Here is a 23,345-nt window from a genome sequence, read left to right on the forward strand (position 1 = left end):
ACATGGACACAACACAGTTCTCGTTTGTCCAATGAAATAACACAGTCATAATATTAAAACCACTGAAAGGTGAAGATGATAGCACCTGGGGATAATGGCACCTGTCTACGTCAGGTCTCAAGCGGTGTCCCTGAAATAAAGGCTTTCTGGCTGGTGAGGATCAAGTCCCTGCTAGTGTCAGCTTTGGTACAAAGTAGGGACTCAAAAGCAGAAATGACACTGATAATGTCAGCCTGGCATTACCAGTGCAGTCCCCATAGCTGGAAAGGCTGAAGGACCAGTGATGATATTATCACCAATGGAGCACAGGTCCTTCACCCCAAATGCTGTATTCTGAAGGCACTACTAGGTAGCAGCTCCTCTCTCATCACCCCCCTTTCTTGAGTGGAAGCCCAGACAGCGTGGAAGGTGTGGGATTGGGGTGAGATTTGCTGCAAGCTTAGAAGGATGCACTTGGGGAGACCGATGTTATCGCCAGTGGGGTAGAGGTGAAGAAAAAAACAGTTGGGGGGCAATGCTGCTTCCAGTGATGTTATACTGTGGTGTTTGCTTAAAGTAGACCTGTCATGTCCTCCAACACGAGGCACGAAGGGGCTAGTTCACACATTGGATTTTTACGATGCAATTGTCAATCAGAAAATTTCAGCCTCAGGAATTTGAAGCAGATTTTCTTTGCTTGTCAAAAATCAACACCGAATTTGAAGTGGAATTTAGAGACGAGCGCTACTGTATTTAGCCTTTATTTGGCAAATTCCAATAAAAGATTTTCTTACAGAATTTGTGAAATTCTGCAGTGATGGAAAAGGTGTATTTTCTACTTCCTATTCATTTGAATGGGAGTTCTCAGTTGGAATTTGCCAGAACAAGTAGCTGAAAAAAAAGAAAAATCATCTACGGCCACCCACTGAAATTAATAATTCGCCTAAAATTCATATGTGTGAACACTCCCTTATATGCTGCTGCAAAGCTGACAGTGTAATGTTGTGCTTGGTTCACATCTGCGTTGGTATTCTGTCCAGGGGAATCCGCATGGGACCCCCTCTCCCCCGAACGGAATACCGAACGCAACTGCAAGCGCTGTGCAGTGAAAGCACACGGATCCCCATATACTATAATGGGGTCCGTGTGCTTGTCGCGTGCTGCCCGCACAAATCATGCGGGCAGGAAAGTAGATTTTGAACTACTTTCTGGTCTGCATGATCCCTGCGGAGATCTGGCAGCAAGTGCACGCACCCCATTATAGTCTATGGGGTTTGTGTGCTTTCTCTGGCACACCGCTTGCAGTTGCGTTCGGTATTCTGTTGGGGGGGTCCTCATGCAGACACCCCTGGACAGAATACCAATGCTGATGTGAACGAGGCCTTAGTGCTTTCAGTTTTGCAGGTATCTGCCCCGGTTTAAGAGAAATCAGTGAAGTTAGTTTTGGCTACTACCATCACTGCTCTGTCAGAGGGGCGTCATCACTAGATAGTGACAAGCAAACCCCTTCACAGTACAAGTCTATAGAAGTGTACTATGGGAGGGGAGCGCGCCATCCTGCAATGACGCCAAACTATGAGTCCCGGCTCCTCTCACAGTGCAATGATATTGGTAGCGGAAACTAACTGCACCGATATCTCTGTGTGGCACAGCGTTATATGCTGCATAGTGGCATTGATTTGGCGCCACCTTGGCAGTATTACTTTGCTGGTGAGGCCCTGTTGTGATGACACTGACTGGTGAGACCGGAGTCGAAAAAAAGGTTAGAAAGCTCTGCTTAATATTATATAGCAGTTATACAGCAGGGGTCAGCAACATCCGGCACCCATGCTGGGTCGGCACGTCAGGCGTATTTGCGTGGCACAGGGCTCTCTCTGCTGCTTCAATAAAGAACAGAGATGCAGCAGGCACCAATCTCATTCTCATAGACCATGGAGACGCAATCTGAGGGGAGGAAGCACAACAGGGAACGTGCGGGACATGACATCCTGGTGTCCAAGCCATGGGCTAGCCTAGTCAAAGGATAACAATAGGTTTTGTGCATGGAAACAAGTGCAAAAGTATAATATGGCAGCTGAAGTGGACGTTCATTCACCTGAACACCAGGGAAGGATCGCAGTGAAATATAAGTTTAAAGGGATTGTCCAGGGAGTTTAAATTTCAATTACCTTTTCCAATGGATGATGACGAACACGGAAAGGGGTCCAGGCTCATCATAACCGCCGGGTCATATGATGTGCAGCAGCACTCCGACCCCCGATCACGCCACGCCCTCCTTTCCAATCTCACAGGTGATTAATTACCTGTGTAAGGCCAGCTAATTAATCACCTGTGAGCTCATAGAGGAGGGGACGGAGCTCAGCTTCCTACCATGTGACCTGGGGTTGTGATGAAGCCCAAACCCCAGTGCATGTATGACACAGTATCACAGGCTGTCAGTGCATGTAGGACATATTACTTTCAGTGTATGTATGACATGATATTACTTTCAGTGTATGTATGGCACGGTTTTACTGTCAGTGTATGTATGACATGGTATCACAGGCTATCAGTGCATGTATGACATGATATTACTGTCAGTGCATGTATGACATGATAATACTGTCAGTGTATGTATGACATGGTAATACTGTCAGTGCATGTATGACATGTAATACTGTCAGTGCATGTATGACATGTAATACTGTCAGTGCATGTATGACATGATAATACTGTCAGTGTATGTATGACATTGTATTACTATCAGTGCATGTATGACATGGTATCACTGGCTGTCAGTGCATGTATGACATGGTATCACAGGTTGTCAGTGCAGGTATGACATATTACTGTCAGTGTATGTATGACATATTACTTTCAGTGTATATATGACATGGTATTACTGGCTATCAGTGTATGTATGACATTGTATTACTGTCAGTGCATGTATGACATGGTATCACAGGCTGTCAGTGCATGTATGACATGATATTACTTTGTGTATGTATGACATATTACTTTTAGTGCATATATGACATGGTATTACTGGCTATCAGTGTATGTATGACATGGTAATACTGTCAGTGTATGTATGACATGGTATCACAGGTTGTCAGTGCATGTATAACATATTACTTTCAGTGTATATATGACATGATAATACTGTCAGTGCATGTATGACATGGTATCACAGGCTGTCAGTGTATGTATGACATGGTGTATCACAGGCTGTCAGTGTTGGGGGTGTAACCCGTTGCTCAGCAGTGACAGCCCACACCATGTACCGGGTGCTCCGCTCCTCCGGGCCGGCAGTGACAGTGAGGTGAGCGGGGCCGGGGCTCCTCCCGTTCCGGTTTCCTGTGCCCCCTCCTCTCCCGCACACATCCCCGGACATGGCTCTGTGAGACAGCACATGGCGGCCGCGGCCATGCAGAGCCCCCCCAAACCATCCAACACCCCCCCGCTCTTCCTCCTCCGCCACTAGACACCCGACACTACGCCCGACACACCCGCCCATCCCACTACCACCACCACAAGCACGACAAGCAGCAGCAGTAGCAGGCGGCATCATCATGGGGGTGCACGGCTTCCAGGACTACATCGAGAAGCGCTGCCCGGGCGCGGTAGTCCCGGTGGAGCTGCAGAAACTGGCCCGGGGTAGCTTAGTTGGGGGAGGCCGGCAGAGACCCCCCCAGACCCCGCTCCGCCTGCTCATCGACGCCGAGAACTGCCTGCACCGGCTGTACGGCGGCTTCTACACGGACTGGGTGAGCGGAGGCCAATGGAACCACATGCTGGGCTACCTGGCGGCCCTGGCCAAGGCCTGCTACGCCGGCAACATCGAGCTCTTCGTCTTCTTCAACGGCGCCCTGGACAAGGCCCGGCTCCACGAGTGGGTGAAGAGGCAGAGCAATGAGCGGCAGACCGGGCAGCAGATCATCAGCCACGTCCAGAACAAGGGCACCCCGCCCCCCAAAGTCTGGTTCCTGCCCCCCGTGTGCATGGCCCATTGCATCCGCCTGGCGCTTGTCCGCTTCCACATCAAGGTGAGACAGGTGCCCCGTGCCCTGCTCCGGCCCCTGCCAACATGGCGGCCTGTCATGATGCCAAGGAAACCCTGCTGTGCCCCCTGTCTCTGCAAGGCTGCACATCCAGGCCCGGGCTACACAGCAGCAGCAGCTTGTGCCCCTGTCACATGGGGGCTGCACCCCTAGCAGTGCACACACAAGCACTGGGCAGTTGTCACTGGTTGGTGGTACTGCCATCTTTATAGCCCGGGGCTTGATAGTCACAGCCACAGTATATAATAATGCCAGTCATAGGTTGCAGTACTGGGATTCTTGGCGTCCATGATGACAGCGGGTGACATGGTATATTGACCCCATGATGACTCCCAGCACCTACATGGTGACATTATTGACACTCAATCACATTACATTATTGACAACCCCCTGACCCGCATGATGTGGCCTTACACAAACCTGGGCTGTTTGTCCAGAGCTAGGAAAGAAAACCCTGCCAGGGAAGATGCCAGCATGGCGGGTGTAAGGAGGAATATAGTCCTGACTGCAGACATGGCAACTAGAATAAATCCTGGGATTGCCATGCCAGGCTATATAGTGTGAGCCCCATAGACCATTATATGATCTAGCACATTGATGGGACGTCTTCTGCTGCTTCTATACACTGTCCGGTGCTGTCATCGAGTGAGCCCCAAAGCCGGCCATATTAGATTACAGTTACAGCCTTGTCTACTCATGTGTCCCCCTAACAGCAGGGAAGAAGGGTCAGCCATGTTGGATTTCAATATGGCTGATTTGCTGTTGCCGTGTGAGATAAGCACCTTATTGGCGTCAGCTCCTTGAGGTTACTGCTGAGTATACATGTATACAGGGGAGACATCTGTCTAATATCCATGGCTGCCTGACACTGTAGTACTTCTCTGAGGTCAGTTACCATTAAAGGGGTTGTCCCATATGTAGTGATAAATATCTCCAGCGATCATGAGAATAGGGATACACGCAGTGTGAGGGGATCCATAGTCAACACACGTGACCACTACTTCATTCACTACTATAGGACTGAACGGTGACCCATGATATGTTATTAAATCTGCAGCACGTCCATTTCTCCTGCAGGTTTTTACACCAATTTTGCCGCTGTCTAAATATAGATGTGAAATGCTCTGCAAATCTGAAGCGAACGCCAAGTGTTTAAACATATAGTAGTCAGTATTCCTTAAAGGGATATTCAGATATCCAGAAATTGATGATTTATCCTTAGCGGCCAGGTACAAGGCCGATATTTCCGTGTGCTTAGAACTCACTACATCATAGTCTGTCATGCCGTGCTGGCCCGATCACTACTGTATTGCCCTGTTAGCTTTAGATTAGTCTAACACTGGCTGCATAGGGTAGATCAATAAATATCGGAGTCATCTTTTATAACTCGGGGTGGGGGGGTGTAACTACCTGCTTTGACTGTCTATGCTGATTGGACAAAGTCAGACTGTACACAGACATGCCCCCAACTGGTAACGTTCAACAGTCAATTTATTCAGAATTTTCCAGGAGGATTAACAGAGGAACAACACACCCCAGGTACAAAGATGCTCCAGAATCGTATACTGTAAATCTGAGTTTTTACTTACAGAGGACCTTTCACCATCTCCAGTTCTTAGCATCTGGTAATAGTCGCCGCTACTCTGATTCCAGCACAGTTGGAATTTTTTCACTATCCCCCACCAAGTAATCTGTGCAGTTAGTATATGAATATAGTAGTTTTACTGTCCATATATACTGATCCACAATTATCAAAAAACATGTCAGTAGTTGTCTGAAATCAGGGATCCACAAGACAACGTACAGATGCACTACACTGGGCTGTTCTGCAAATACAGACAAGAATAGGACATGCTTCATAATTCACACAGGTCTTCTACAACCCGGGCACATAAAAAGGAGGTTATGTATATGGGTCCTAATGTGCTACTTAGGCTTCTACTGTCAGGTGGGTGGTGACAAGCAGGAAAGGGGGCGTGTCACAGTGCTCCAATCAGAGACAGCCAGTGTCAGAGTTCACCCCTTGTCTGACTCCGCCCTGTTGACCGTACAGAACCTAAATCGCATATCGGGTACCAAAATGAACAGCATTGATTGCTCAGGAATGGTGGGGGCTAGAGAGAAAAAAAACTGAACCGGAATCAGCGGAGGAGCGCCTGTTCATTGATGTAAAGAGTGGGACTTGGCGTCATCGATGGAGCATGTTGCGTATCAGAACTACAGAGTGTGTGGAACATTTTGTATAGTACAAGGATTCACTCCACTGAATGACATCCATATTCTGGACTTATTCGATGCAGAAAGAAAATCTGGATTCTGCCTACAGAATGCGAATGAGGCCTTAAAGGGGTTGTGCAGGATAATAAGACATGGCTGAATCCTGTTTCTGTTGGTCACATGGCCACGCTGCAGTTCCATCTCATTTATTAGGAGTGAACTGTAGCATTGTCATGTGACCAACGGAGGCCATGTTTTCTAGTCCTGCGCATCCCCTTTAAGAGCACACGTTTTGACCCTAGCAGATTCCAGGATAGTGTACCAAAAAGAGAGCTGGTGTCATGGCAACTAGCCTGCTTTATATCTGCATGAGTTTGCAGAGGTGAGGCCGACCCGGTGACCTATATATGTCAGGCCCTCTCTTTATAATATATGTAGGCGTTTGCAGAGGTGAGGCCGACCCGGTGACCTGTATATGTCAGGCCCTCTCTTTATAATATATGTAGGCGTTTGCAGAGGTGAGGCCGACCCGGTGACCTATATATGTCAGGCTCTCTCTTTATAATATATGTAGGCGTTTGCAGAGGTAAGGCCGACCCGGTGACCTGTATATGTCAGGCCCTCGCTTTATAAGAAATGTAAGAGTTTGCAGAAAGAAAAAAAAAATAGCTATTTCCTAATATGATAAAGTGAAGCCCGGCTCCCTAGAAGACCACTTTTTAATGCAACTTTAGGTGGTCATCTCAGAGAGGGTTCACTGCCACTTTACTGTTACCGTTACTATTTTAGTTCCACCTACCTGACGCTAAAAACAGAAAGGAGGACAAGCAAGAGTTAACATTACATACTGGGACTTGGAGGCTTCTCAAGATCCACAAGGGCCATCTTATACACAGTTCAAATGAAGTGTTCTGTAAGGGTATGTTCACATTAGAATTTGTGCGGACTTGGGGGTGGATTTTGCCCCTGAAGCCAGGACAGATTCCACCCGTAATCCACCTCAGAAATCGCAGCAGGACGTGGAGTAAAGAAGCGTCCTGTTCAATCTTTCCGTGGATTCTGCGTCTGCTTCAGCCACGAAGTCTGTGGCTCGAGACTCCCTGCTGACTAGGCCCATTCATCTGGGCGTAATCAGCAGCGGGAAGCCATGACATAATGCCCATGCACTGCATCAGCATCCGGTCACGGCTGTTTTCCTCCGTGTGAACATATCCTAAGTCTTTGTAATAAAGAGCCGTGCAGCAACTTCCAGCATGCAAATATCATGAAAATAGCTTGTATTTGGGCATTGTCGCCAACCCTTTTGGGAATAAAAAGGGATTGATATTTTAAGCTGCAGGAGAGGGTCGGCTCCTGCTCAGACTACATGTTGGTTGGAGTCTCGTCGCAGTGCGCTTCCAAAGTCATCGAATGAAAAAGTCCTGCAAATCTGACTTTTTTTTGTCTGGAGGTTTCAGTTGAAAAGGATGGACACCCAACAGACCCCATTATAGTTGACGGGGTCCATCAGGCTTCATATATAACCACTGTTGTGGTAGCTTGCCTGTCAGTTGTTCTGGTCCTACAATGGATATGTCAACACTAGTGTGAACCTAGCATTAAATGTAAATTAGCAGAGCTGGGCTTCTTAGTTATTCACCTTAAAGGGGTGATCCAACTCTTAGCTTTATTACTCACCTCTCCCTCCAGGCCTCTGTTTTCAGTGTCGGCTGCTCTATCTGTCTGTTTACAGTTCCTCTGGCTGTTTGGGCTGAGTGACCACTGCAGCCATCACAGTCATGTGACATTTTGTAGAGGTCACCTCTGAGGCCTGATTGGCTAGAGTGGTCCCTTTGCACGAATGTGATATCACTGGTGATGTCAGTTTGGGGACCTGTATACAGACTGATGGCTCTACAGCAACAATATAAGAGGGGTTATCCGGCCTTTGAATACGCCATCAATATTAGATTTGTGGTGTCACTTTCCCCCGCAGATCTAATATTGATGGTTTATTCCATAGTCCTCTATGGGACTGCGCTGCAGTACCTACATGTAAACATTACCGAGAGCCACGCTGCCTCTGAAAAGATGATCTGCTGGGTTCTCAGGTGTCGGACCCCTCCAGATCTAATATTGATGGACTATACTAAGGATAACCCCTTTACATGATAAGAGAATGAGTTGGACAACCCCTTTAAATTTATTTTTTAAGAAAAATCTGGTTAATAATGCTGACTAAGCCTTTAGGAAATCTGATTACTAATGCAGGCTAGGGGGGCGGGGCTAACAGCATTGCCCTTCTCAGGATGTCAGCACAACTGTGAAGTGCTGAGTCACTGGTTGCTCTGGAGATGCTCCCTAACAGCTCCAGCTCTTTATATAGCATTGTCAGTCAGTGCAGCCATAGTAACCAGTCAATCTCAGTTTGTTCAGTCCTTTAGTTCATGGAAGAATTGCTACAAAGATGAGAGAGAGGATTGCATTTCTCTATATATAGCTTGCGGCCATATTAATGAGATTTTTACACATGATTTTTATTATTCCAATTTCCAACCAACCAATCTATTCACACATCATGTTGGTTATACCATGGTTATGCTTTTCAAAAATTGTGTTGATGAAATTTAGACTGACCCTAGTGTGTGAATACACCCGAAATGCCAAATATTCTTTATGGTCCTAAAGTATATGTCAAGTAGGCCAACCAAATGGCTTGGTAGGGCGCGTACTGACATATGGGCACATACCATATTTTATTGTTTTAGTGTTTTCATTGCAGCGGAAAAGCCTATTATAATATGCAAATTATGTCCTAAGTGCCATGAGGGCGGTCCCAGACTTAAAAATGCTGAGGAGCCAATGCCTCCTTCTTGGCCTTGATGGACCGGGAACCCTTTGGTGATGATTTTGTACAGGCCTCATGTACGACAGTGTTTTTGGCACATGTGCTATGCATGATTACAGATCTATAGTAACGAATAGTATACAGACCCATTCATTTCTGTGGTATTTGTTGACCAATCCATGGATGGGCTGTGGGACCGAGCCACAAAATATAGGAACATGGTCCTATTCCTGTCGGTTTTTGCAGTTTCGTCCATCTCCACTGCCCTGTCAATGATGCCCCCCGCCATTTAGTAGCGAAACTAAGAGAACTTGCTGGTCCTTGATGTGATCTTATTACATGTTACAAGAACTTCTAGACGCTCTAAGCATGGGAGGAGAGAGCGACAGAGGACTTGAGGTTCGCTTTTGTCTGCAAGTCCCCAGCGAGACATTTGGCCGCCATATTTCACCTGACAGGCCCTTTCCTAGTGTAGCAGAGCAGTAGATCAGCTAGGACACAGCTTTAAGCCCTGGCCATCATTCTGGGTAGGGGATATATTCGAGTACTATAAAGTATATAAATTCATATAACCGCCATCTCCGCTGTTGCGGTCACCTGTTGTGTCTGTAAAATATATCAGCGTTTTCATTTCTCAGCCTGCTGTTGCATTGTGATATTTCTCTTAGAATCACATACAAGGTGTTGGTGACCTTTGAGTCTCTATATCCGTGTGTGTAACAGGAAACCGCAGCGCTTAGATATCAAGATTTTCATTTAATAGGTTAATTACAGACCAGGCAAGTCGCTGCGCAGGTGTGAAGTAGATCGGCCACGTCTCATTGCCCCGGGCTGTACAAGGGGCTTGATCCCTATTGTATGCCTTCATTACAGTGAACATCCCTCAGTACAAAGTATTAGAAGTCCTGAGGCCTCTTACAGTATTGTGCATGTTCTATCCCACTGTGGTATTGATGCCATCTTCACTTGGCACCGCTCAGAGATCCATTACTGGAAATCTGGCACAATGCATTATACTAAGACTGCTGCCATTGATGGGAAGGGTTACTTGCTTGGGCTGTTGGGTCTGATTTTCAGTCGCACGAAGCCAAAGTAGTTTCTCGTACTGGAAATCGTTGGCGATCTGGGATCGGACTCTACTAATCTCATCTACAGATTGTAGTTCCCCTTTAAGGCTGCATTTAGACGGCCATATCACAGCTTTACAGGAGTGGTATATATAGAGCCAAGGACGGGATCCGATCCTGTGCTGGGAGATTAGGAAAGCTTTTTTCTAAGCCTGCAATGGGAACGTCTTTCCTGATCTCACGGTATGGAAATTTATCCTGTCCTTGACCCTTTGCAGAATGGTAATATAGCCGTAAATCAGAACTGGTAAAAATCAGCGCTTCCCATTCTAGCCATTATCAGGATAAATTCAGATGCTCCTGATTTGTGGTTCAGAGTTCAATGTATACGGATAAAATTAGCACCAAATTCGTATTTTAGACTGGATTCACACCTGTGCCCAGTTCCGTTTGGGGATTCCGTCTCTCAAGCAGGATTTTTCTCTCCGCATTTTTTCATCGGAAACCCGCCGGTTCTTATTATAGTCTATGGGGTCCATCAGTTGCCGTGGGTAATTGCTTTTAAGTGGATTGGGTTTCCATTTTTCAGGTCCCCAAGCGGACCAGAAGAACGGAAACTAGAGATGAGCGAGTACTATCGAAACTACCATTTCGAATAGCACGCACCCATAGGAATGAATGGTCGCAGCTGGCACGCAGGGGGTTAAGCGGCCGGCCCTTTCCATTCATTCCAATGGGTGCCTGCTATTCGAAACGGCCATTTCGAATAGTACTCGCTCATCTCTAACGGAAACGCGTACGCAGGTGTGAACCTAGCATCAGATTTTGCAGTTGAGTGGCCATCAACAGTTTAGGAGATATGTATTTTATTGATGGGGGTCTGAGTGCAGTGGCACCTAGCCATCACAAGAATGTGGTTCCCAAGTGCCCCCTGTCAATGGGAGCAATGGAGGGAATACTTATTCATTTATGTGGGACTTTTGGAACAGCAATTTCAGGCGGTCTCATAGAAGTGAATGGAGCAGTCATGTTTATGCAAGCTCCGCGCTCCAGGCACTTGTCCCCACCATCAAAAACAAAAGGGAGGATTGCAAATCAATGATTTGCGAACACCACTTGCAACTAAAATGTAAGTGGTGTTTTTTCACTGGCTTCGTCACTTTCCCAATAGTGGGTGGCGCCACCACCTGCTCCATTCGCCACAAAAGTGTCATAAATGGGGGCAACAGCCTTGCAGCGCTGGCTTCCTGGGTTCGAATCCCACCAGGGATTTTGTATGTTCTCCCCATGTTTGCGTGGTTTTCCTCCCATTCTACAAAAAGACATACTGATAGGTAAATAAAATTAAAATAAATAAAAAAGTGTCATACATGTCACCGAAACTCATTTTCATCAAGGCTCAAGGGCGCCAGAAGGCAGCACCTAATTCATGACGATTCACAGCCTTGTGATTTAAGGGCCCGTTCACACAGGCACAGGGGGGGGCGGAATCCACGTCATAATCCTCCCCCTCACAAGGATGGTCTATGGAGACACCTAACGTTCTTTTAAAAAAAGAAGCGAGCTGCTCTTTCTTCAGGCAGATTCCGCGGCTCGTTGAGCTGAGGCGTCCGCCTCGCGGCAGCAACCTCCAGAGTCGGCCCATTCATTTGAACCTACTCCGGAGGGGGAAGCTGCGACTGTCGTAAGCCGTGACAGTCGTGGCAGGTGGATTTTGGCCCGAGAGCGACGCGGCTCCCCGTGTGAACGGCGCCTAAGAGCGCCCTCCACTGGTACAGGGGTAATTAGATCTCTGTAAAATACGCCAAAGTGTTAATAGTGGTGTAAAAAGGTGTATAAGAAATGTGAGAGACCTTATCTAGTGTCTAGACATGATTCTTGTACTTTTTACAGGCAGATGTAAAATCTGAGATTATCTTCATATAGTGTATTTTCTTTATGGCATTTTTGATGTTAAAGTTGCTGATTTATCATGGCATTGGGCCAGAAAACTGTGGTACAGGCCATGCAAAAAGTTGTTATTTTGTGCAAAAATTGTGACTTTTTAAGTTCTATGCCCCACACGACAGGCCCTGTCAAATTTATCATTTCTACCAGTTTTCTGACATAATAATGACAGCACTGTATGCCAGGAGACCCCAGAAGATGGACCTAAGATAAGAAACTCCCTTATGGTCTATCCAGTGCATACGTCATACATGTACGTCAGAAGGGAACCTGTCTGTAGGATTTTCACCAGTAAATCCACAGCACTACCAGATATGGTCTAAAATGTCCTCTTTAGCCTTCCCTCGTGTATGTTAAAAATTGCCCATTTACCTATAAAAATCTCCTCAGAAATCTCTATGTAAATCACCTGAGAGGAGCCATACTGGCCTACTTGGTCATGCCAAGAGGCTGGAGGCGGCGATCACGTCAGATGCCAATATGATGGACTGAGTAGCACCAGGAATTATGGTTCTGGTGTTGTTTTAAAGGAGAGGATCGCAGCATTGAGCTTCCATAGCCCATACAAGCAGAAATACAGCTCCCTGACCTGTGTCTTTAACTGTCTGCAGCTCCCATTCTCTACTGTGGTGATAGTTTTGTTTCCTTAGTACATAGAGCAGTAAGTTTGGTGCGATTTTAAAGCTGAGACTCATAGTTGTAAGACAACATCAGAACCACGGCTATAGGTGCTATAGAGCCCAATATATGAGCATCTGAAGGGATCGCCCCTTCCGGCCTCAGCATGGCCCATCTCCTCCTTACTCCGGGTGCTGTGGGTTTAGTGGTGGAAATCCAGGCTTACGCTAGGTTTACATCAGCATTCTGCAGTCGGTTCTGTGGTTTCCATGTTCTGCATGCAGAAGACGGAAACCTGTCAGATCGGGTCCGGTAGTGAGCATTTTATGGTCTCCGCCGCGAAACCGTTTTTTTTTTAAAATCGGACACAGAGTACTGCATGGCCGACAGTGTACGGTTTAAAAAAAAAAAAAAACGGTTTTGTGGCGGAGAGCAAAAAACGCTCACCGCCGCTCACGGCTGGACATCTTTCAAACCCATTCAAATGAATGGGTATGAAAGACTCCTTCAGGTTTCCATCTCCTGCCTCTGTTTTGTGCAGGAAACAGAAACCTGCAGAACGGAGACCGGGCGCAGATGTGAATGAGCCCTTACTTTAATGTCAAAAGCATCAGATTGTCTTCTAAGCTTATATTCACACAACAGTCAAAATCGACTGAGACTGCCATTTTTTGAGAATGGGGGCTACTCACATGACCAATTTTTTGGATGGTCTGTTTCAATGGTCCGTGGAAAAATAGATCATGTTCTGTTTTCATCCATTTTCACAGAACCCTGAGTAAACTCAAATGTGTAGGGGACTATGAAAATGGGCGCTTATCGGATGCAAGATGGCCTCAGAAAGTGTGCAACTTTTTGTGTGAATCTGAGCTAATGCTTACAGAGTATTTCTTAAAGTGACGGCATTCTTTCATCAGACTGCCCATAGATCTTATCCTTTGGTTCTCCCATTGAGTTTTCTTGTATCTGGCGTCTATTGGCCAAGACATGAATTATTATTTCATTATTGTATTTTATGTCTTGGGCTTACAGGTCTGCTTCTTTGTTCTACGGACTAGTCTATAGGATGTGACCTTTGGAGTAGAGAGATTAGTAACCAGAGCTTAGTATTATCAGGATGGCGCTGCTCCCCGCCCTATCTACAAGATTATACCATGGTGGTAGCTGGGACAGATGCAGGGTGTATAATAATCCATTAACCTCTTTCTGACACTTTGCTTTGGCTTGTGGGTGTGAACAGTACGGCGGACTTATCAGGTTTTGGTGCCATATGTAAAGCGTGTCATTACTTTGAGCTTCGCCATGTCACGAGTCTTGGGGATAAATACTAATATACAGAGTTGTAGAAAATACAGATCCAGGTTCTGCTGCAGGCCTGGCGTGTCACTCATCGCCTGGTTTCTGTCTATAGCCTTTGATAGATGATGTTACATTATATAAATGGAAAGGAACTTTAAAGGGGTCGTCCGGTACAGTGATATTGATTACAAAGGCCTCCTCGCTACCAGAGCCCCCAAACCGAGTCCTGTTCATTTGCAGCACTTTATATCTCGGAGTGAATTCAGCCATGTGCATAGAACTCGCTGCGTCATAGTTGGCCCGTTCGGCACTCTACTAAGGCTATGGTCACACTAGACAGGACTTTTCTCTCCGTATTTTTTGGGCAGAAACCAGCAGACCACATTATAGTCTATGGGTCTGCGGGTAACTGCTTTTTAAGTGGAATGGGTTTTCGTTTTTTGGGTCCCCAAATGGACCTGAAAAACGATAACCCCAATGCTAGTGTGAACCTAGCGTAACCTAACAGCTGGAGGAGCAGCAGGGCGACCCGCCAACCTATAGTTGTGTGATAGCAGTCTATGTGTAAGCCTAACCTTATGCTTTGAAGGGCACTAAACAGTGAAATCTTTCAAAACCTACTACCATCCTAATACTATGGCTCTATATCTGAAGACGACTTTCTATTTTACATGGAAAGAATATGCAAATCTGACTTCCATGATGTAATATTTACATGGAGGCATGTTATACGATTGTATATATTGTATACTGCACAGCCCCTATTGTAATCTGTGTGCATTCCATGATGCACTAACCTCTTTGGGAACTTCTGATCCATTCTATTCTGATAACACAGAGAAGGACAGGACCTGCTATTTATTCATCGGAACAGAACTGAGCATCGGACACCCCCTCTAGAGAGCCTTGGCCTGCACACTCGGTTGTGTGCATTAGGCCTTATGCATGCTGTATCTTTCATCAGAGCAGTGTAGTGATAGGAGATCTTTGACATATTGACAAGGCAAGTCGTCCTGCAGCACCACCCTGCAACTTGGACTTTCTATCGGATTTATAGTTATACCTATAACTGCAACAGATGTACCTATCCCATGATATTGTGAGTCTGCCTGGGCTCTGACATGTAGTTTCAGATGCAGTTTAATCTTATAGATAGAAGTGCTGTGAAGTCGACAGTCCACTGCTGCCTTTGCCTAAGAAAGCATACCACACAATTCTGTAATTTTTATCTATTGGGGTGCTTAGCATGGTTATATAGACATTGGGCTGCGTAGTTATGTGCATAACCCTCCTGAGCCAGATTTGTGACACGTTGGTGATCTCCATGTCCGCAGACATTACCGCACTTCCCTCTTCAGCAGGCCGCTTGGCCGGGGTGATACAGGAAGTGTGGGTGTAGCGCTGTGACTGTCATTTTATATACAGGGGAGAATGTGTGGAATTTTAACCCTTTTTATCGGCATGATTAAAATTGTGGCCCACATAAGCTGGAGTACAGGACTATTGTCTTATATCTTATGGTCCTAAGGAAACTTCTCCTATGTACTAAGGCTTTCACTTATATCTTTCTATAGTTGGTCTGCTAACAGTAGGTGCTGCTGAACACTGTATAAGTCATAAGATCTGGAAGACGATTTCATGCCATGGCAAGGACACTGTTTGTGTTGTTAGCATATATACTGTATAATAGGCCTGGCTGATATCTCCTTGGAGTCTCCTTTTAGTGCAGCTCCGTCTAAAATCGGTACATGAAAAAGTCCTCCCAGCCCAACTTTTTAGTCCGAGGATTTCAGTTAAAATGAACAGAAACCCAATGGACCCCATTATAGTCAATGGGGTCATACCTTTTAAAACGATGAACACCTGATGGCCCCCATTATAATCAATGGGTCCATCAGACTCCGCGTGTAACCGCTGTTTTAGCGTCAGCTTCTCCTTCCCCCTGAGTGACCCAAACAACAGTGAGAGACCGTGCTAATGTGAATCTAGCGTAAAACTGTTCTTTGCTTTATGGCTACTTTTTAGGATCTACCCTTGACCACAAACAAATCATAAATGGTCCTCCTCCTGGGACCCTCAGCAATCAGCTGTCATCTGGTAAACCTGATCTGTTTGCTTCCCTGCAGCGCCACCACAGGGGAAATTAAGTATTACTTAGATCTCATACATGGACAAGCTATTGGTCTAAAATTCAGGACAGAACAGGTCCTCCAAAAAGAGAGACACTCTTTGTAACAATTCTCAAATCTCTTCAAGTTGTGAAACCTTAATTAGGGGATCCCCCATCAGATAACTTAGTGAGTCCCGTAATAGGGTAGGTGAAATGGGGATTTCTAAATTGGACATCCCCTTTATGTTTAATGATACAAACTGACAACTGCAGCTTTTCTCAAGTCTTGTCAGGTTCTTCCCCCTGATGAATGAGTGTGCTATTCGCTGTTTGTGCCATAGCTTTTAGATTACATTTACCGTCATCAGATTTTGAGCACGCTTTCTGCTGGGTGTCAGTATCTGGGGGTGAATGAATGCGACATAGACAGACTGCTGGCAGAGATGGTGGGAATTGTTTATTTTGGCCAAGCATCGGCCCAGGCAGATTCCATTAGATATCTTATTAAAGTGCACTGACTTCAGCCGTCAGGAGTTCTGGTCAGAATTCACATGGGAGTTTCCTTTTTATTCCTTCAGTGGATAAACAATCCAAGAGTGAAATTCCAGTCATTGCAAAGTTGGGTTATGGCATGGGGTGCAGTATTCAGGACAGTCTGCAAACTGGACATTTGCTTTGATCAAAGACTGCATGCATGTTGTGCTGTTCTTGACATCTTTTCGTTTTCAGAAACAGACTTTATTTAGAGCCTCAAATGACAGTGTGAACATTGTCTTACTGGGGTCCCTTACTTTGGGAGCATTATTGGTCTGATCCCTTCAGGTGAGCTTGCCATTTCAGCAACAGAACAGGGTATCGGCCATGTATCGCTGCCCTAATCTGTCCGTGTTGACTATGAACATCTAGGCAATATACCCCCTTTTGTAACACAACTACATACAGAATAATACTTTTGGACGTAGCCCTGTACTACATGCGAGGTGGTTATGATCCATCACACTTCTTTGGTTGGATGCTTGTAGGAAGTTGCAATTACAAGTGGTGTTGGAGGACCAAGCCTACAAGTTAATACACCTTTATTTATTTTGTTATGGGAGTCTGAAAGCAGGAAAATAGATATCAAAAGATTAACAATACCTTGTAGGGTGGTGTCTATACTTTCCAAGGATGCTTTTCTTATTCTGCAATGTGAGGCTTCACTCTATGCTGTAGATAATTGCCCCTAAATGCAGAAAAAGGTGTCACAAAGTGTCAGGTGTCAGTCAAGCAATAGGGAGGAGCTGGACGGCAGTTGGGGCAATTGTCTAGAGCAGAGAGTGAAGTCCCAGCAGGATCGGACACGCCCCTAAAGCCCTTTTCAGCTAATCTGCATAAAAATAATACACTGATTTTCATGAAAATGGAGCGGCCATGCAAAAGAAGAAAGGCAACTTTGGAAATTATAGAAGATGCATTACAAGGAACGGTCATTAGTTTGATAAGGGCAGGTTCACACCTGCGCCCAGTCTCCACTTTGCAGGTTTCTGTCTTCTGCCCGAGAAACGGAACAGGAGACGTAAACCCGGCAGTTAGTTAAATGGGTTTGCAAAGTGTCTACTCATGAGCGTCTTCTGGTCTTCGTGGCGAAACTGTTTTTTTTTTTTTGTTTGTTTGTTTTTTTTTAACCGACCACAAAGTTGGACATGCAGGACTTTGTGTCCGGTTGAAGAAAAACCCCCAAAAAACGGTTTTGCCGCGGAGACCAAAAGACGCTCATGGGTGGACACTGACTGCTGGGTTTCCGTCTCCTGTCAAGGTTTCCCGGAGACCGGGCGCAGGTGTGGACTCGCCCTAACAGTCTGCCTTTAAGACTCCGGCTCTGACTATGGCTGACCACCACGGTCAAGTCCTTAAGAAGCCAATGATGGCATTCCTATGACTTAAATGTATAGCAAACTATACATCTAATTCTACAATATTAAAAATTGAATAATAAGATAGAAAATAATTATTGATGGTATTTTGAAGTCAGTGACTCCGCCCACCATCCACTGGCCCAGAGCATTATTTAAAATAACAAGTTTTCAAAACAAGTCTGAGTCTCGATGGTAACAGACTACAAACTGTAGTCTGATCCTGCCGTCTTGCTGTATTCCACCACATTTATTCAAAAAGTTAGCAAAAAGTATGGGGACAGAATAGCTAGAACACCGTGTTTGTTGTTTTCATAGGAGCTGTAGGCACAAATCCAGTAGGAGATTTTGCATCCATTTGCAAAGTTATCTGATTTTGCATTGTGGATAGGCCGGAGCAATAAAATGTAAATCTGCCTTACATGGCACTGCTTGCTGTGTTTGTGCTGTAGAGCAGTGTGCACACATGTGCTGTGTGCATTGTGCTATGACCGTACCGCACTCAATGATGCAGGAAGTTACAGTTTGCTGCGTTTTAGTAGATAATGGCTCTTTATTGCTATAAGAGTGTTTTTGCAGTAGTGGCACAATAGGATTGGTTGTGTGCCATGTACACTCATGTACTATGGAGCTGCCGGAAAATCACTCTGCAGGTTACCTTACTGTCAGGACATCATTACTTGTCCTAGTTACAGTTTCAGACTCTGGATCTAGTAAAGGGTTTGTCTATCCCTTTTAAACAGGCCAGATAGTGACATGCTGATCCCTGCAACTGGAGAATATAATCCACCCTGAAGACTTTATGGTGGTGTCCCACATAGGTAGCCATCATGCTGTGGAGAATGCGACTGATACAACCAAAACGTTCCATGCCCTTGGAGATGTGTGGTATTGTGTACCGCTAGAAAGCCGACAGTGTGCTATATGTGTCCAGGTTTGTGAGATATCGGTGTTGTTAGTTTCGGCACCACTGTCAGAAAGGCTGGCCTAACAGCCTAGCGTCATCCCTGATGAGGAACGCCCCCCTGACAGTACAAGGCTATGGAAGAGTACTGTCATGGGGGTGTTCCTAACCACCCAGCCAGGACACTAGGCTGTAAGGTCTGCCTTTCTGACAATGGAGATATATTGATGCCGAATGTAACGACACAGAAATCTCCAGCCTCAGGAGCATACCGGGTTAGCTGACAGTGCACTGAGTTCAGGAAAGTGTTGCGGCCCTTCGATGAATGCCAAGTATAGTGATGCCACATTGTGTAGGAATTGTACTTGGTACTGCGGTGCAGCCCCATTCACTCGACTAATGAACATGATGTCATCGGAACAGGGAATCGGCCCACTTACAAATTGTGGCGTATCTTACGTAAGTCCTGGGAATGTCCTTTAATAGTTTGACCTGTTGAAACTTCAGGAAAGGTGTATGCAGTTTTCTAATGGCACCATGTGAATACATCCCAAAGCAGTCCAGAATTGTAGTGTCATGGTTTTTAATAGTATAAGGCTCGGGCTACACTACATCATGTAGCAGTATGAGAATGGATTGCTTTGTTGCGCTACTATATTATTGCTAACGATATAATTGTGATGACACTGAAACCCGCAAGTTATGTCAGTGTCAAAGTCATCTGAAATCCACCCATTCTAGATTTTGCACAATCACATTCACTATCACTAGTACTGCCGCCGTCCTAAATACCTCAAGTTTGGGTTTTATATCATGTATGGTACGCTGATCTCTCTTCTCCCTATTAACTGTTTCTTCTAATCATTCTCTACCTTGATGTAACATCTGTTTTTTTTCCCCCCTTACAGGTTGCACAAAGCATTGAAGACCATCACCAAGAAGTTATTAGTTTCTGCCGAGAAAATGGATTCCATGGCCTCGTCGCCTACGATTCAGACTACGCTCTGTGCAACATCCCTTACTACTTCAGTGCCCATGCACTAAAACTGAGTCGCAATGGAAAAAGTATCACAACCAGCCAGTATCTGATGCACGAGGTGGCCAAACAACTGGACCTCAATCCCAACCGCTTTCCCATATTTGCCGCTCTTCTTGGTAATTACTTTGGTTACTTATAAACAGGCTCTATAGTTATCCCTAGCATGTTGTAACTAAGCACTGCCAGGAAATGTCCCCTATACTAAATGGCCCATATTCAGGCATGGCTTCTACACCATTTTACTGGCATACAAAGAATAAAACTTGCATATGTCTGGTGTCGTACAAAAGCTGAGCTCTCGCAGTTCTAGCCATAACAAAACTGGAGCTATCACTAGTTAAAGACACCGTCCGGAATGTGATTTTTATATGCCGCATCAACTACTCTATATGTAGCTGAAATTCCCAACCGTTTATGGATATTCCCTGGCAAGAGTTTTGTTAGAGAATTGATAGGGAGAACTTTAGAGCTTTTTTTCTATTAAAAAGGAAGTAAAGTTAATAAAATTAATAAATCAGCCAAATGTTCATTTAGCCGACAGCTGTTCCTCCTGAGCTTCGGCTCTCTGCATTGTCTAGTCTATCTGCATGGACAATACATCTTTAATATAAAGGATAATGTGCAGATCTTCTGGGGTTCCTTGTACCTGCAGTGTGAATGCAGAGACATTTGTGCAGGTGCTCAACCCCTCTGTTTGTTCCTATGGGACTTCTGGAGATTGCAGAGTACAGAGCCATCTCCAGCGGTTCCAGAAAAAGTAATAGAGCACCTGTATGATCATCGCTTCATAAAGACAGGGGTACATGGGACTTCTGTTTTTGTAATAGGTGGGGATTCCAGCCCAGTAGATAAGAGGATAAGTTTTCTTCGCGCGTTTGAACTGCTTTTCGGGTTTCTGTCCACATTTTACAGCTGAAAACCGGGCATAAACCTGGTTAAACCTATTATAGTCTATTAGTTAGGCGTGTAAGCTTTCCATTTTTCGGGTCCCCAAGAGAACCTGAAGGACGGAAAGCCGAACACTAGTGTGAACCTAGCGTAAGTATTCTCTAACAGTTCTTCCTGGTGGGATACTTCTTACAGTTTTGGGGTTTGTGCTTGACTGATGACCCCATTAAACGTTCTGCTGTTTTGCCGAGAGAAGCCACTATGGTGGTTCCTCCTGCTCTTTGTTGATGTTCCTGACCAATCACTGGCATCCATTATGATGCTGGCATGTATGGCACAGGACCACCAATGTCAATGGGTAGATCATTGCCTAAAATTCTGAAAAATCATCGCTGGAGCTAATGGGGTTTCATTAGGAAATAGGTTGGTTTTTTTAAAATTATTCCTTTTCCTGCCTTTTGTTCATATTCTTTTCATCTCAGTAAACCTTTAGCTGTTAAAGGGATGTGTGTAATGTGGTATCCTTTGCATACGAATGTATTAAACTTTTTTTTGGAACCAAACATGATGTGAACTGATCCCAATAAGAAAAAAGTATGTTTTTGTACCGTGTTAGCCAGTGGATATGAAATATAAAAAACAAAAAATTTGAGAGTCTTCAGTAGTTGATACCTTTTTTAATGGCTAAGGGGGCGTTCACACTACAATCGGTGTCCGATGCTAATGTTCATCTCTACTAGTGTCCGATACTAATGTCCGCGCAAGATTTTGCGTGGACATTAGCATCGAACACTAGCTGTCGGACACTGACGGTAGTGTAAACGCCTCCTAACTAATAATAGTACGTGCTCAGGTAAACTATACCTGAGGAAGCGGCCTAGAGCCTCGAAAGCTTGTAATCCGTCATCATTATAAGTTAGCTTTAAAAAAAGGTATCAAGTACTGAAGACTCTCAAGTTTTCTGATCCTAATAAGAGAGTGAGACCCAGGTAGCCTTCACTCTGTAGTATTCGGCGCTATCTTTGCTGATCATCATGTTCTGGTAGACGCCGCCATTGTATAAATAGCCCCGTTGCTCCTTCTTCTTGTAACCATGGAGAAGCATCTGAAATGGGTCCACGACCCTAAAACTCCTTCAGAAAGTGTGTGAACAATATGCTAATCCCGGTGTCGAGATTGACGTGTCGGCGGTAGAAGTGGTGGCATCTTTTTTAGTGAGCAGTCCTTGGTACAAGCGCGTCTGTGTGCCGCCATGATCATTACAGCTTTACACGGAGAGGCCTGCACTGTTGGCAAGGTTACCAAATCCTTCAGTGGGGCGTCAGGTGCTAATCTGCGATGGAGGCGGCCGCGCTTATTCTATGGGCTCAGCCAGAAGGGTCTTATTGTTCCTAATGCTCAGTAATTTGCCTGTGTTGGAGCAGCGGTGGCCCAGAGAAGGAACGGTTACATGTCTGTACGGAGGAGACAAGTTGTATCTATCCCAGATGTGCATTCTCTGTGGCCTGCTTGCCATATACATCATACATGGTGCCTTTGTCCTGATCCCCTCTTGTTTAGCGTCTAAGGGTGTATTCACTTGTGTAGGTTTTGATCAGGTTTTGTTGACGCAGCTTTTGAAGCCAAAAACAGGTGTGGAGGATGAAGGGAGAGAAAGCGTAAAGACAGATAGTAATTCTCTTTTATGTACAGTGTGAATGAACCCTTAAAGGGAATGTGTCGCTAAGAAATTGTTTAAATCACTTTTTGTATTTTTGCATATTTTTTAAGAATTTTTGGTGATTTTTTAAATTTTCTATTCTTAAAAAAAAAAAAAAAAAATCCTAAAAGTCTTACAATTGCAATTTCAACTTTTGCCACAAAGCCTAAAATCATTCAGCAACTTCTACTTTCCTATTGAACCGTGATGGCAAACTTATGGCACGGGTGCCAGAGGTGGCACTCAGAGCCCTCTCTTTGGGAACTCATCCATGGAACAGATTATACAGTGTGAGGGCCAACATGGAGGAAATTGTACTGTGTGGGGACCACTGTGGAGCAGATTATACTGTGTGGGGAACACTGGAGCTAATTGTACTGTGTGGGGACCACTGTGGAGCAGATTATACTGTGTGGGGAACACTCTGGAGCAGATTATACTGTGTGGGGACCACTGTGGAGCAGATTATACTATGTGGGGAACACTGGAGCTAATTGTGCTGTGTGGGGAACACTGTGGAGAAGATTGGACTGCGTAGGGAACACTGGAGAAGATTGGACTGTGTACGGAACACTGGAGCAGATTATACTGTGTGAGGAACACTGTGGAGCAGATTACACTGTGTGGGGAACACTGGAGCTGATTGTACTGTGTGGGGAACACTGTGGAGCAGATTGTATTGTGTGGGGGTCACTGTGAAGCAGATTGGACTGTGTGGGGGTCACAGTGGAGCAGAAAGCTCTATAAAGTCCCATTCGTATGACCATATTTTGCAGGTCTGTAATTGTGTGCAATTGTGGATCCGCACATTATTAAGGT

At 45.3% G+C, this 23,345-nt stretch overlaps 1 protein-coding gene across 1 annotated transcript in view; it reads left to right on the forward strand.

Annotated features, from left to right (window-relative positions):
- The first annotated feature begins 3,282 nt into the window (after positions 1-3,282).
- The window catches only part of FAM120A (family with sequence similarity 120 member A), a 39,385-nt gene continuing 19,322 nt past the window's right edge, over positions 3,283-23,345 (forward strand). Inside the window, exons 1-2 of the mRNA XM_075286619.1 lie at positions 3,283-4,004; positions 19,809-20,055. Coding sequence (XP_075142720.1) covers positions 3,531-4,004; positions 19,809-20,055 — 721 coding nt within the window. The 5' untranslated portion in view covers positions 3,283-3,530. The remainder of the gene's footprint in view (positions 4,005-19,808; positions 20,056-23,345) is intronic.

This window comes from Leptodactylus fuscus, chromosome 9 (genome assembly GCF_031893055.1).
Source record: "Leptodactylus fuscus isolate aLepFus1 chromosome 9, aLepFus1.hap2, whole genome shotgun sequence".
Classification (NCBI taxonomy): domain Eukaryota; kingdom Metazoa; phylum Chordata; class Amphibia; order Anura; family Leptodactylidae; genus Leptodactylus; species Leptodactylus fuscus.